General features: G+C 60.0%; 1 protein-coding gene across 1 annotated transcript in view; it reads right to left on the reverse strand.

Moving 5' to 3' along the window:
• Window positions 1–12,652, reverse strand: part of LOC144673128 (IQ motif and SEC7 domain-containing protein 1-like) — an 87,755-nt gene extending 75,103 nt beyond the window's left edge. Inside the window, exons 1-3 of the mRNA XM_078535112.1 lie at window positions 12,532–12,652; window positions 5,608–5,878; window positions 1,508–2,859 (exon numbers count right to left, since the gene is read on the reverse strand). Coding sequence (XP_078391238.1) covers window positions 1,508–2,859; window positions 5,608–5,878; window positions 12,532–12,644 — 1,736 coding nt within the window. The 5' untranslated portion in view covers window positions 12,645–12,652. The remainder of the gene's footprint in view (window positions 1–1,507; window positions 2,860–5,607; window positions 5,879–12,531) is intronic.
• Window positions 12,653–13,119: the final 467 nt, after the last annotated feature.

The following is a 13,119-nucleotide window of genomic DNA, read 5'->3' on the forward strand; positions in this document are numbered from 1 at the left end:
GAGAGAATGAGAGTGAGAGAGAGGAGGGGGTAGAGAGAGGGAGAGAGCGAGAGGGAGGGAGAGGCTGAGGGAGAGAGTGAAAGGGGGGAGAAAGAAAGAGACAGAAGGAAGGAGAGAGAGAGGGCGAGAGGGAGGAAGAGAGAATGAGAGTGAGAGAGAGGGGGGTAGAGAGAGGGAGAGAGTGAGGGAGAGGCTGAGGGAGAGAGGGAGAGGGTGAAAGGGAGGGAGAGAGAAAGAGACAGAAGGAAGGGGAGAGAAGACGAGAGGGAGGAAGAGGCTGAGGAAGAGAGAATGAGAGTGAGAGAGGGGGGTAGAGAGAGTGTGAGAGGGAGGGAGAGGCTGAGGGAGAGAGGGAGAGGGCGAAAGGGAGGAAGAGAGAAAGAGACAGAAGGAGGGAGAGAGAGAGAGTCCGAGAGGAAGAGGGAGGGAGGAAACAAGGAGGGAGGGAGATGGACTGAGAAAAGAGAGAGAGAGAGAGAAAGAGAGAGAGAGAGAGGTGGGGTAGAGAGAGGGAAAGAGTGACAGGAAGGGAGAGGGGGAGAGAAGACGGTGGGAGGAGGGAGAGATGGAGAGAGAGGAAGAGGGAGAGGGAAGGAGACGGAGGAGGGAGGGAGTGTCAGAGGGTGAGAAGGAGGGAGAGAGGTGGGTGGGACAGAGAGAGGCGGAGAAAGAGGGGGAGGGAGGGCAAGAAGGAGAGAAAGTGGCTGAGACGGAGGGAGGGAAAGACGGTGAGAAGGACCGGAAAGGTGGGGAGAGAGAGAGGGGGAAACAGAGAGGGGTAGGGAGAGAGAGGAGGAGGGAGGGAGAGAGAGAAGGAGAGAAAGGGGCTGAGAGGGAGGGAGAGAGAGAGACAAGGAGGGAGAGAGGGGGGGGAGAGAGAGGACAAGAGGGAGAGAGGGGGGAGAGGAAAAGAAGGAGAGAGAGGAAAAGAGAGACGCAGAGGGAGGCAGAGGGAGAGAGAGAGGCGGGGAGAGAGACTCAGAGAGAGAGAGGCATAGGGAGAGAGAGAGAAAGAGGGAGAGAGAGGGAGAGAGACAAGGGAGAGAGAGGCAGAGCAAGAGAGGTGAGAGGAGGAGGTGGAGAGGAAAAGAGAGAGTCAGAGAGAGAGAGACGAGGGAGAGAGAGGCAGAGGGAGGCAGAGGCAGAGGGAGATAGAGGGAAAGAGGTAGAGGGAGAGAGGGAGGGAGAGAGAGAGGGCGAGAGGGAGAGTTGGAGAGGAAAAGAGAGGCAGGTGGAGAGAGAGGCAGAGGGAGAGGGAGAGGAAGAGAAAGAGAGAGAGAGATAGAGAGGAGAGGGAGAGAGGGGCAGAGGGAGAAAGAGAGGGAGGGCGAAAGGGAGGTGGAGAGAAGGAGGCGGGGGGGGAAGAGAGAGTGAGAAAGAGGGAGGGAGAGGGGCAGAGGGAGAGAGAGAGGGAGGGCAAAAGGGAGGGGGAGAGCGACACGGAGAGAGGGGGGGATGTGGGCGGGGGTCAGTGGTCAGGGGGAGACGGTGCGCGGCTGGTACCTACTTGTTGAAGAGGTTGAGTCCGATGCGGTACTGCCGGCGCTGGAGGACGTCGTTGTTGAGGGCGGGCGAGTCCCAGCTGTGCCGCGTCTCCTTGTGGTAGGTCTGTTTGCAGAGGGTCTGCTCGCGGATGCTGTCCCGCGACGAGGAGCCGGTGCTGCAGTTGATGGTCTCGTTGGAGTTGACGCTGCTGTTGAGGCTGTCGTTGTCCCCGTCGGAGAGCTCCGCCTCCGCCTTGCCGTTGCGGCTGGCGTTGCCGTTGTTGTTGGCCAGGTGGGCGTCCAGCGGCCGGAGGGGGAGGGGCGAGCGGGCCGGTGGGGGCGGGGGCGGCGGCGGGGGCGGCACCCGGTGGACCGGCACCGGCACGGGTACCGGCACCGGCACGGCCACCGGCACCGGCGCCGGGGCCTCCGGCTCGTACACCAGCTGGCGGCTGAGGGAGCCCCGGTCCGAGCGGTCGCTCATGTCCACCGAGCTGTCGCTGGGGGGCTCGATGGTCAGCAGGGGCAGGTGGGCCGCCCGCCGGCGGTAGTCCCGGCACTCCATGCAGCCGGGGATCCGGCGCCCGCCCTCGGCCTCCCTCCCCTGCCCCCCGGCGCCCCCCCAGTACTCGGGCCCGCCGGGCTGGTGGTGGTGGTGGTGGTGATGGTGGTGGGGCTGTGGCGGGGGTTGGTGGTGGTGGTGGTGGTGGGAGGGGGCGCCAGCGGCGCCCGGGTGGTGGTGGTGCGGGTGCGGGTGAAGCTCCTGCTCGGAGCTGGGCGCCCGCTCTGAGGAGAGGGGCGAGGCGGGCGCCGAGACCGGCGCCTCCCCCTCGTCGATGTAGAGGGTGACGTCGCTGTAGCTGGTGGCGGAGTCCTCGTTCTTGGCCCGCTGGGGCTCGCCCCGGCCCTCGAAGGGGTCGCCCCCCTCGCCGGCTGTGCCGGGCGGCGCCGGGCGGCAGCCCAGGGCCTCGTCGATGGACTCGGCCAGGCTGCGCACCTGCCGGGAGAAGGCGTCCTCCAGCTCGGTCACCTCGTTGGTGAAGTCGCTGGAGGCGGTGGTGGACTCCACCTCGGCGCCGCCGAAGGGGTCGCTGCGCTCAGAGTGGGTGCGAGAGCCCAGCCCCGTCCGCTCGGAGCGCACCGAGGCCTGCCGGCTCTCCAGGCTGGCCCCGTGCCCCTTCTCGTACTCCTCGAAGGAGTACTGCATGCGCATGTTCGACAGCACAATCCGGCGGGACATCCGGCTCTCCGACAGGGAGCTCCGCAGCCGCTCAAAGTTCTTGTTCATGCGGTACTGCCGGAAGGCCGTCTGGATGGTCCGGGCTGCTCTCCGGCTCAGGAAGTATCCCCCGTACTTGCGCTCCAGCATCTCTACCTGTAGGGGGTGGGTAGGGAGGGGAGGGGAGAGGCAGAGAGATAGAGAGAGAGAACGAGAGGGGTTAAAACCGACCGGAGGGGAAAGCGTCAGGTCACCAGACACAAAACCGGAGCAGGAGTAGGCCATTCGGGCCTACCCGCTGCGCCCTTCAACAGGATCCTCTATGTCAACTCCGTACTCCCGCTCTCTCTCTCTCTCTCCCCGTACCCCTCGACGCCTTTGGCATCCGGGAATCTATCCGTTTCCTTCTTAAATTTAGTCGGCGACTTGCCCCTGCAGCGGTAGTGAATCCCCACAGGTTCACCTCCCCCCCCACCTCCCACCCCCCCGAGCGAAGAGGTTCCTCCTCATCTCAGCCCTAAAGTGGCCTACCCCGTATCCTGAGACGGAGACCCCCTTTGTTCCAGACGCACCCCCTCCTCTCCCCCACCCCCACAACCCAGCCCGGAGGTAACATCATCCCCGCGTCCGGTCTGTCCATCCCCCATCCCAAATTTTATACCTCTCGGTCACATCCCCTCTCCTTCTCCTCAACTCCAGTGAACTGGGCCTAGTTGGCCCCGATCTCTCCTCGGGCGGCAATCCCTGCAATCCTGGGAATCTAGTCTGGCGAGCCTGAAATTCCCTCGAATTGCTCTCCCCCCCACGTGTGTCTCCCTCGAGTCTCGGGGATTAAGGGGGGGATCGGGTCGAGGGGTTTGGGGCGATTGGAGGGTTCGACAGGGTCGATGGAGAGAAGTTGCTTCCTCTGGGGGTGGGGGTGAGGGCAGTGTTGGGGAGAAGGGGGGGGAAGAGTCCGGAACGAGGGGGCAGGAGCTTAAACGTTCAGGGAGGGATGTCAGGAAGCGATTCCTCACACACAGGGGAGCGGGAATCTGGAACTTTCTCCCCGCCCCCCCACACCCCCGCAAAAAGCTGTCGAGGCTGAGGGAGGGAGTCAATTGGAAATTTCCAACCCGAGATTGATAGGTTTTTGTTGGGTGAGGGGGGGATTCAGTGTTACAGAATCGAGGTGGGTGGATGGGATGAAGATAGTGAGCAGCCATCATCGGACTGAATTACGGAACAGGTTGGAAGGGTTGAATGGCCTCCTCCTGTTCCTGTGTAACAGGCTCGAGAGGGGCTGAATGGCCTCCTCCTGTTCCTGTGTAACAGGCTCGAGAGGGGCTGAATGGGCCTCCTCCTGTTCCTGTGTAACAGGCTTGAGAGAGGGGCTGAATGGCCTCCTCCTGTTGCAGTGTAACAGGCTCGAGAGGGGCTGAATGGCCTCCTGTTCCTGTGCAACAGGCTCGAGGAGGGGGCTGAATGGGCCTCCTTAACTACCGCAGTCTAGGTGGAATTCAAATTCAGTGAATTGAATAAATCGGGAATGAAAAGCTGGTGTCAGTCATGGTGAGTGTGTAAAACGACCGGAATTGTGGTAAAAACCCCACCTGGTTCACTAATGCCCCTTTAGGGAGGGAAATCTGCCCTCCTCACCCGGTCTGGCCTACACGTGACTCCAGACCCCACAGCCACGGGGTTGACTCTTAGCTGCCCCCCGCTCTGAAATGGCCCTGAGGGAGACCCTTGGCTGGATTCAGGGAGGCGGCTCATCCTCTGCCCTCTCGAGGGACAATTAGGGACGGGCAATAAATGCCTCACCTGCGGCGAGTGAACGAGACGCACGTGGTTCCTCCAGCTGCCGGGAGAGGTCACTCCGCACCTAGGCTTACAGGACACGGGGGCGAGAGGGGTGTCGCCATGGAGAAGAGATTTATTGTCTTTGCCGCACTGTCGGAGGGTCAGTACTGAGGGAGCGCCGCGCTGTCGGAGAGTCAGTGCTGAGGGAGCGCCGCACTGTCGGAGGGTCAGTGCTGAGGGAGCGCCGCACTGTCGGAGAGTCAGTGCTGAGGGAGCGCCACACTGTCGGAGAGTCAGTGCTGAGGGAGCGCTGCACTGTCGGAGGGTCAGCGCTGAGGGAGTGCCGCACTGTCGGAGGGTCAGTGCTGAGGGAGCGCTGCACTGTCGGAGGGTCAGTGCTGAGGGAGCGCCGCGCTGTCGGAGGGTCAGTGCTGAGGGAGCACCGCGCTGTCGGAGGGTCAGCGCTGGGGGAGCGCCGCACTTTCGGAGGGTCAGTGCTGAGGGAGCGCCTCACTGTCGGAGGGTCAGTGCTGAGGGAACGCCGCACTGTCGGAGGGTCAGTGCTGAGGGAGCGCCTCACTGTCGGAGGGTCAGTGCTGAGGGAACGCCGCACTGTCGGAGGGTCAGTGCTGAGGGAGCGCCGCACTGTCGGAGGGTCAGTGCTGAGGGAGCGCTGCACTGTCAGAGGGTTAGTGCTGAGGGAGCACCGCGCTGTCGGAGGGTCAGCGCTGAGGGAGCGCCGCATTTTTGGAGGGTCAGTGCTGAGGGAGCGCCGCACTGTCGGAGGTGCCGAATTTCTGGGTGAAACGTTCAAGCCGAGGGTGCCGTCTGCCACCGATGGTGGGTGTCGGAAGACCCCGGGGAGGGGAGCTGGGGGATGGGGTGGGGGAAGAGTCCGTCGCCTCGTGGTCTTTCTCCCCTCGCTCCTGCTCGCGGGATCTTGCTGTGCGCGGCTTCAGGCTCCGCCCCCGGGTGACCCTCGCCCGCCTGTGACCGGGCTCGCCGCAGTACGGTGGCGGGAAAAGTTGTAGCGGGGTGGGGGGGGAGTATGGGGGCGATGGGGTGGGTCTGAGAAATGCCGACGTGGAGCAGCATGTTCCCCAAGTTCCCCGCGCCCCTTACCTTCTTGTCCTGCAGGTCCGTGGACAGCTCGTAGCTCTCCGAGAGTGACTTGGGCCGCTTGCTGGCATCCTCCTCTTCCTGCTTGCGGAGCGCCAAGCTGGCGGGCTGGTGGCGCGCACGCTGGGCCCACTGGAGTTCGGCGCAGTGCGCCCGGCTGGCTGCTTGCTCGAAGGAGTCCTGCTTGAGGTCGGCGACGCACCGGTAAGGGGCCGGTCCACAGGGGCTGTCCACCGTCGTCCCGGCCTCACTGCTCGGGGTCTCGGCTTCCAGGCTGGGCAAAGGCGAAAGGGACGACAGGCGGTTACTACACCCTCGGAGGCGGAGCTAGTGGAGGCGGAGCTAGCGGAGGGCAGAGGGCACCACCTCCCCCCACCTCCTCCCTCCCCACCTCAGGGTGCCCAACCCAACGGCTACCACTGCGCCCTCACTGGACCCCTCGGCACTCACCTCCTCACTCCACTCCCCACTCCCCTCGTCACTCCCCTCGTCACTCCCCTCTTCACTCCCCTCATCACTCCCCTCCTCACTCCCCCGTCACTCCCATCCACACTCCCCCATCACTCCCCTCCTCACTCACCCGTCACTCCCCTCCTCACTCACCTCCTCACCCCCCCCACTCCCCTCCTCACCTCCCCCGACACTCCCCTCCTCACCCCCCCACTCCCCTCCTCACCTCCCCCGTCACTCCCCTCCTCACTCCCCCGTCACTCCCCTCCTCACTCCCCCGTCACTCCCCTCCTCACTCCCCGTCACTCCCCTCCTCACTCCCCTCCTTACTCCCTCATCACTCCCCTCCTCACTCCCCCATCACTCCCCTCCTCACTCCCTCCTTACTCCCCTCCTCACTCCATCACTCCCCTCCTCACTCCCGTCCTCACCCCCCCCTGTCACTCCCCTCCTCACCCGAACCCCTCGTCTCTCCCCTCACCCTCGGTTGAGGGTGGCAGGTGAGGCTACAACATTCCCTGGAGTGACCAACCTTCAGGGGGAAACCAGGCCCCCTGATGGAAACACAAGGGGGGCCTGAGAAAAATACACCCATTTGGGACCATTCGGCCCGTCAAGCCTCCCATTCCATCCCATCACGTCTGACCTTGGGCTTCAACACCCACTTTCCCCGCCCGCTCCCCCTGTCTCCTCGACTCCCCGTCCATCCCGGCTTCCAACCTCTTCAACCATGGAGCGTCCACAACCCTCTTGGGTCGGTTGAGGGGGGAGAGAATGCCAAAGATTCCCAACCCTCTGAGTGAAGAATCTTCTCCTCATCTCAGTCCGGAACGATTGGCCCCCTTATCCTGAGACTGTGCCCCCCTCTCCATCGTGTTTTAGATCCCCCTGAGCAGGGGAAACAATCTTTCCACGCCCACCCTGTCAAACCCCTTCAGAATCTGGTCCGTCTCAACGCGATCGCCTCTCATTCTGCTAAACTCCAGAGAACATCGGCCCAATTTACTCAGCCTCTAATCGTAGGACAACGCCCCCCCCCCCCCCCCACCCCCAACACCCCCTCACCCCCAGGGACCAGTCGAGCGAACCTTCCCCGCGCCGCCTCCCACGAAAGAATATCCTTCCTCCAACGCGGAGACCAAAACTCTGCGCACGGTTATCCCAGAGGAGGCCCCACCAATACCCTGCGCGGTTTTGTAGCAAGGCTTCTCTACTCTTGCCCCACCCCCCGACGCAGGGGCCTAACCCCTGGGGATCCCGAGCTGCGGGCGGAAAGCGCCAGAAGGAGAGAGAGAAGCAGAGAAGCAGGGTTAACCCGCTCCTCCCTCCACGGCCGCTGACAGGGCCCCCAGGCCGGGACTTCCTCCCCCCGACGCCTTCCTGTTTCCGGTCAGGAAAGGGGATCGGGATATCGGGATAGGGGAAGCCTTGCTTTCCCCACCTCCCCTGACCCCGGCCCAAACCCCGGAGAGTCTGGAGCACGTGAGGGGGTGGGGGTGGGAGTCGAGGGGGAGGGGAAAGTGGTAGGAGATCGGCCTTGGCGGTATTGAGCGGGAGGCAGGCTCCGGGGCCTACTCCTTGGCCCCCTCCTGTTACCCGCCCAACTGGGCCCGGCTAAGACACAAGCCCTTTGCCGTTCGACAGGTCAAGCTCAGTCGCTTGAGTCCCCCCCCACCCCGGGATACCCTGGAAGGTCGGATGGTGATGAGGGGAGGGAAACGCCAGCACTAGGGGGTGCAGTCGGCCATTTTTGCCCGTGGCATTGCCCACGGCGATGGGCCTGGAGTCTCTCTTTCTCCCCGCCCGGCCTCCAGCCCACGCAACCCTTCTGTCGACGGCCTACGAGGGAGGTCAGTCAACCTGTGGGCGGGGTAAGGGGAGAGCCTCGCTCCACTCCAACCCCCTCCCCCAAACACCACCACCATCCACTGGGGCCTAACCAGGCCTTTGTTTACCACTGGGCATCCCTGCTCATTACCCGGCAACGCTTTGATCGGCCCGAGACCACAAGTGTTGGGAAACAGCTTCTCCGAGGCATTGCGAAAGCTTTGCCTGGGAAATGTCGAAGGTACACGCACACACAAAATGTCAACAACTGCCTGGTCGCTGTGCCCAAGCGAGCAAACACTGTTTTGTGTTTACACAGGCGCGCTTCACATGATGAAACACCTCCCCCCAGGCACCTCACACAGGCGGGCCAAAAGCACGGCAGGAATTCGAGACGCGTCAGGAGATATTCGAGGCAGGTGAACAGAAAGCTCGGTCAAAGAGGTCAGCCTTGAAGGAGTGTCTTAGAGGAGGAGAGAGAGAGAGAGAGAGAGAGAGACAGAGAGAGAGAGAGAGAGAGAGGGAGGGGGGCGGAGAGGTTGAGGGAGGAATTCCAGAGCTCAGGGCCCCCCCCCAGGCAGCTGAAGGCACGGCCGCAAATGGCGGAGCGATGGGAATAGGGGGGATGCTCGAGAGGCCGGAATTGGAGGAGCGCAGAGATCTCGGAGAGTTGTAGGAGGTTACAGAGGTAGGGAGGGTTGTAGGGGGCTGGAGGAGGTTACAGAGATAGGGAGGGATGTAGGGGGCTGGAGGAGGTTACAGAGATAGGGAGGGTTGTAGGGGCTGGAGGAGGTTACAGAGATAGGGAGGGTTGTAGAGGCTGGAGGAGGTTACAGAGATAGGGAGGGATGTAGGGGGCTGGAGGAGGTTACAGAGATAGGGAGGGTTGTAGGGGCTGGAGGAGGTTACAGAGATAGGGAGGGATGTAGGGGGCTGGAGGAGGTTACAGAGATAGGGAGGGTTGTAGGGGCTGGAGGAGGTTACAGAGATAGGGAGGGTTGTAGGGGGCTGGAGGAGGTTACAGAGATAGGGAGGGATGTAGGGGGCTGGAGGAGGTTACAGAGATAGGGAGGGTTGTAGGGGCTGGAGGAGGTTACAGAGATAGGGAGGGTTGTAGAGGCTGGAGGAGGTTACAGAGATAGGGAGGGATGTAGGGGGCTGGAGGAGGTTACAGAGATAGGGAGGGTTGTAGGGGCTGGAGGAGGTTACAGAGATAGGGAGGGATGTAGGGGGCTGGAGGAGGTTACAGAGATAGGGAGGGTTGTAGGGGCTGGAGGAGGTTACAGAGATAGGGAGGGTTGTAGGGGCTGGAGGAGGTTACAGAGATAGGGAGGGTTGTAGGGGCTGGAGGAGGTTACAGAGATAGGGGGGGTTGTAGGAGCTGGAGGAGGTTACAGAGATAGGGAGGGTTGTAGGGGCTGGAGGAGGTTACAGAGATAGGGGGGGTTGTAGGAGCTGGAGGAGGTTACAGAGATAGGGAGGGTTGTAGGGGCTGGAGGAGGTTACAGAGATAGGGAGGGGTGTAGGGGCTGGAGGAGGTTACAGAGATAGGGAGGGTTGTAGGGGCTGGAGGAGGTTACAGTGATAGGGAGGGTTGTAGGGGCTGGAGGAGTTTACAGAGATAGAGAGGGTTGTAGGGGCTGGAGGAGGTTACAGAGATAGGGAGGGTTGTAGGGGCTGGAGGAGGTTACAGAGATAGAGAGGGTTGTAGGGGCTGGAGGAGGTTACAGAGAGAGGGAGGGTTGTAGGGACTGGAGGAGGTTACAGAGATAGGGTGGGTTGTAGGGGCTGGAGGAGGTTACAGAGATAGGGAGGGGTGTAGGGGCTGGAGGAGGTTACAGAGATAGGGAGGGGTGTAGGGGGTTGGAGGAGGTTACAGAGATAGGGAGGGGTGTAGGGGGTTGGAGGAGGTTACAGAGATAGGGAGGGGTGTAGGGGGTTGGAGGAGGTTACAGAGATAGGGAGGGCTGTAGGGGCTGGAGGAGGTTACAGAGATAGGGAGGGCTGTAGGGGCTGGAGGAGGTTACAGAGATAGGGAGGGGTATAGGGGCTGGAGGAGGTTACAGAGATAGGGAGGGTTGTAGGGGCTGGAGCTTGCAGAATAACATAAGGCCCAAAGGAGGCCATTCTGCCCATCAAACACCTGCTGCTCATTCTAAAGAACTATCCAATTGATCCCACGCTCCCTCCCCCTGTAGACCTGCAAATTTTTTATCTTTCATGTGTTTATCCAATTCCCCCCCTTTGGAAAGCCTCGGTTGACCCTGCCTCCCCCACACTCTCAGGCAGCGCGTTCCAGACCCTAACCACTCGCCGCGTGAAAAAGTTTCTCCTCCCGTCTCCGTCGCTTCTTTTGCCGATCGCCTTAAACCCGCCTCCCTCTGGTTCCCGATCCTCCCGCCAATGGAAACAGTTTCTCCCTCTGTCCACTCTGTCCCCAGACACCCCCCTCGTGATTTTGAACACCCTCCATCAAATCTCCTCTCAACTTCTCTTCTCCGAGGAGAACAGTCCCAACTTCTCCAATCCATCCACGGAACTGAAGTTCCTCATCCCTGGAACCATTCTCGTCAATCTTTCCCGCGCTCTCTCTCTCTCCTTCTATGTCTCTCTGTCTCTTTCTCTGTTTCTTGGTGTTTTCCTTCTGCATTGTACTCTTTCTGTGGCACTCTCTCTCACCATCTCTTTCTCTCTCAATCTCTCTCTCTACCGTCTCTCTCTCTCTCTGTCTCTCATCCCTCCATCTCCCTCTCTCTTCTGTCCCTCTCCCCTCGCTCTCTCACCATCTCTCTCCCTCTCTCTCTTTCTGTCTGCCTCTCTCCGTCACTTCTCTATGTACCTCTGTCTCTCTCCTTCTCTCTCTCTGTCTTTGTTTCTGTCTCTCTCTCTGTCATTCTCCTTATCTCTCTCTGTCTCTCTCTCTCTTTCTGTCTCTCTCTCTCTCTCACTACCTCTCTCAACTTCCACCTTTCTGCACCTCTTGCTCTCTCCATGTCTTTCTGTCTCCGTCTCTCTGCCACTCTCCTTATCTATCTCTATCTCTCTCTCACTCTATCGCTCGCAATGTCTTTCTGTCTCTCTCTGTGTCTCGCTCTCCATTGTTATACCTCTTCCTCTGTCTCTCTCTCTATCACTCTGTCTGTCTTTCTGTCCCTCCCTCTTTCTTACTCTCTCCCCCTCTTCCTCTCTCTCTATCTAGCCCCCTGTCTCTCTGTCTGCACCCTCCATCTCTGTCTTTCTCTCTCTCCCTCTATCTATCCCTCTCTCCCCATCTTTCTCTCTCTATGAATCCCTTTGTCTGTCTGTATGTCCCTATCTATCCCTGTCTCTCCCTCTCTCTATATCTCTCTTCCTCTATCCCTCTCTCCCTTTTCTTGCTTTTCTCTCTCCCCCTCTCGATCTCTTTCTCTATCTCTCTCTGCCTCTCCCTCCATCTCACTCTGTCTTCCTCCCTCAATCTCTCTCCATCTGTTTCCCTCTTTCCGTCTCTGTCTCTATCTATCCCTGTCTTTCTCTCTGTCTCTCTCTCTCCCTCCCTCTCTCTGCCCTCTGTCTCTGTTTCGCTCCCCCTCTACCCCTCTCTCTGTCTCTCTCTCCTCTCTCTCCCTCTATCCCCCCTCTCCCTCTCTCTCTGTTTCTCTCCCCCTCTCCCTATGTCTCTCTCTCCGTCTCTCTCTCTATCCCTACCTTTCTAACTATCCCTCTCTCTCTCTCTCTGTTTCTCTCTCGCTTTCCCTCTATCCCTCTTTCTCTCGATCTGTCTGTTTGTCTCTCGCTTTCCCTCTATCCCTCTCTCTCTCTCTGTCTGTTTCTCTCTCGCTCTCCCTCTATCCCTCTCCATCTGATTTTCTCTCTCGCTGTCCCTCTATCCCTCTCTCTCTCTCTGTCTGTTTCTCTCTCGCTCTCCCTCTATCCCTCTCTCTCTATCCTTTACTCTTTCTCCCTATCTGTCTGTTTCTCTCTCGCTCTCCCTCTATCCCTCTCTCTCTCTCTATCTGTCTGTTTCTCTCTTGCTCTCCCTCTATCCCTCTCTCTCTCTCTCTCTATCTGTCTGTTTCTCTCTTGCTCTCCCTCTATCCCTCTCTCTCTCTCTATGTCTGTTTCTCTCTTGCTCTCCCTCTATCCCTCTCTCTCTCTCTCTCTATCTGTCTGTTTCTCTCTTGCTCTCCCTCTATCCCTCTCTCTCTCTATCTGTGTTTCTCTCTTGCTCTCCCTCTATCCCTCTCTCTCTCTCACTCTATCTGTCTGTTTCTCTCTTGCTCTCCCTCTATCCCTCTCTCTCTCTCTCTCTGTCTGTTTCTCTCTTGCTCTCCCTCTATCCCTCTCTCTCTCTCTATGTCTGTTTCTCTCTTGCTCTCCCTCTATCCCTCTCTCTCTCTCTATCTGTCTGTTTCTCTCTTGCTCTCCCTCTATCCCTCTCTCTCTCTCACTCTATCTGTCTGTTTCTCTCTTGCTCTCCCTCTATCCCTCTCTCTGTGTCTGTTTCTCTTGCTCTCCCACTATCCCTCTCTCTCTATCTATCCCAGCCTTCCCTCCCCCCCCGCCGGACAGGCAGTAATCACACGGCATTCCACAATCGCTGACAGATCACAGCCTGACAACCTGACGCCACCCCCACCCCATTCTCCCCACCCCCCACCTTTCACCTACGTGTAGATCAGGGCCCGGCTTGCAGCTTTGAGCTTCCTTGTTTTCTTGCTGTTTCCCAGGCTGACAGCTCTCTCCAGTGCCGAGCTGATGGAAGGCATACTCAGACGGGCCATGGTGGGGTGGGAGGTGTCACCCCCCCCCTCGGGGGGCTGAGGGGCCGGGGGAGGGGGAGGGGGGGAGGGGAGGGTCTCCAGAGGGAGTGAGGGAGCTCACAGTGTCTCAGTCAAGGTCTAACTTCCGAATGAGCATAAACAAACGCCCCAGACACGGAACCACCCACAAGAATTCATCTACCAGCCCAGCCGGGGACGGGCAGGCCCGAGGAGCCAATCCCCACTCAGCACCGAGAGCCCCGTCCGCCTCCTCCAGGCCCCAGGCTCTCGCTGCACTCGAACCACACACCCCGGAGAGGCACCGTGTGGGTTCCCCAGCACTCCACACGCACTCCACGTACACTCCATATACACTCCGCTCCACTCCACATACACTCCATATACACTCCACGTACACTCTATACACACTCCACTCCACACGCACTCCACGTACACTCCATATACACTCCGCTCCACTCCACATACACTCCATATA

The sequence above is a fragment of the Cetorhinus maximus genome, unplaced genomic scaffold (genome assembly GCF_964194155.1).
Source record: "Cetorhinus maximus unplaced genomic scaffold, sCetMax3.hap1.1 HAP1_SCAFFOLD_296, whole genome shotgun sequence".
NCBI classification, from domain to species: Eukaryota; Metazoa; Chordata; class Chondrichthyes; order Lamniformes; family Cetorhinidae; genus Cetorhinus; species Cetorhinus maximus.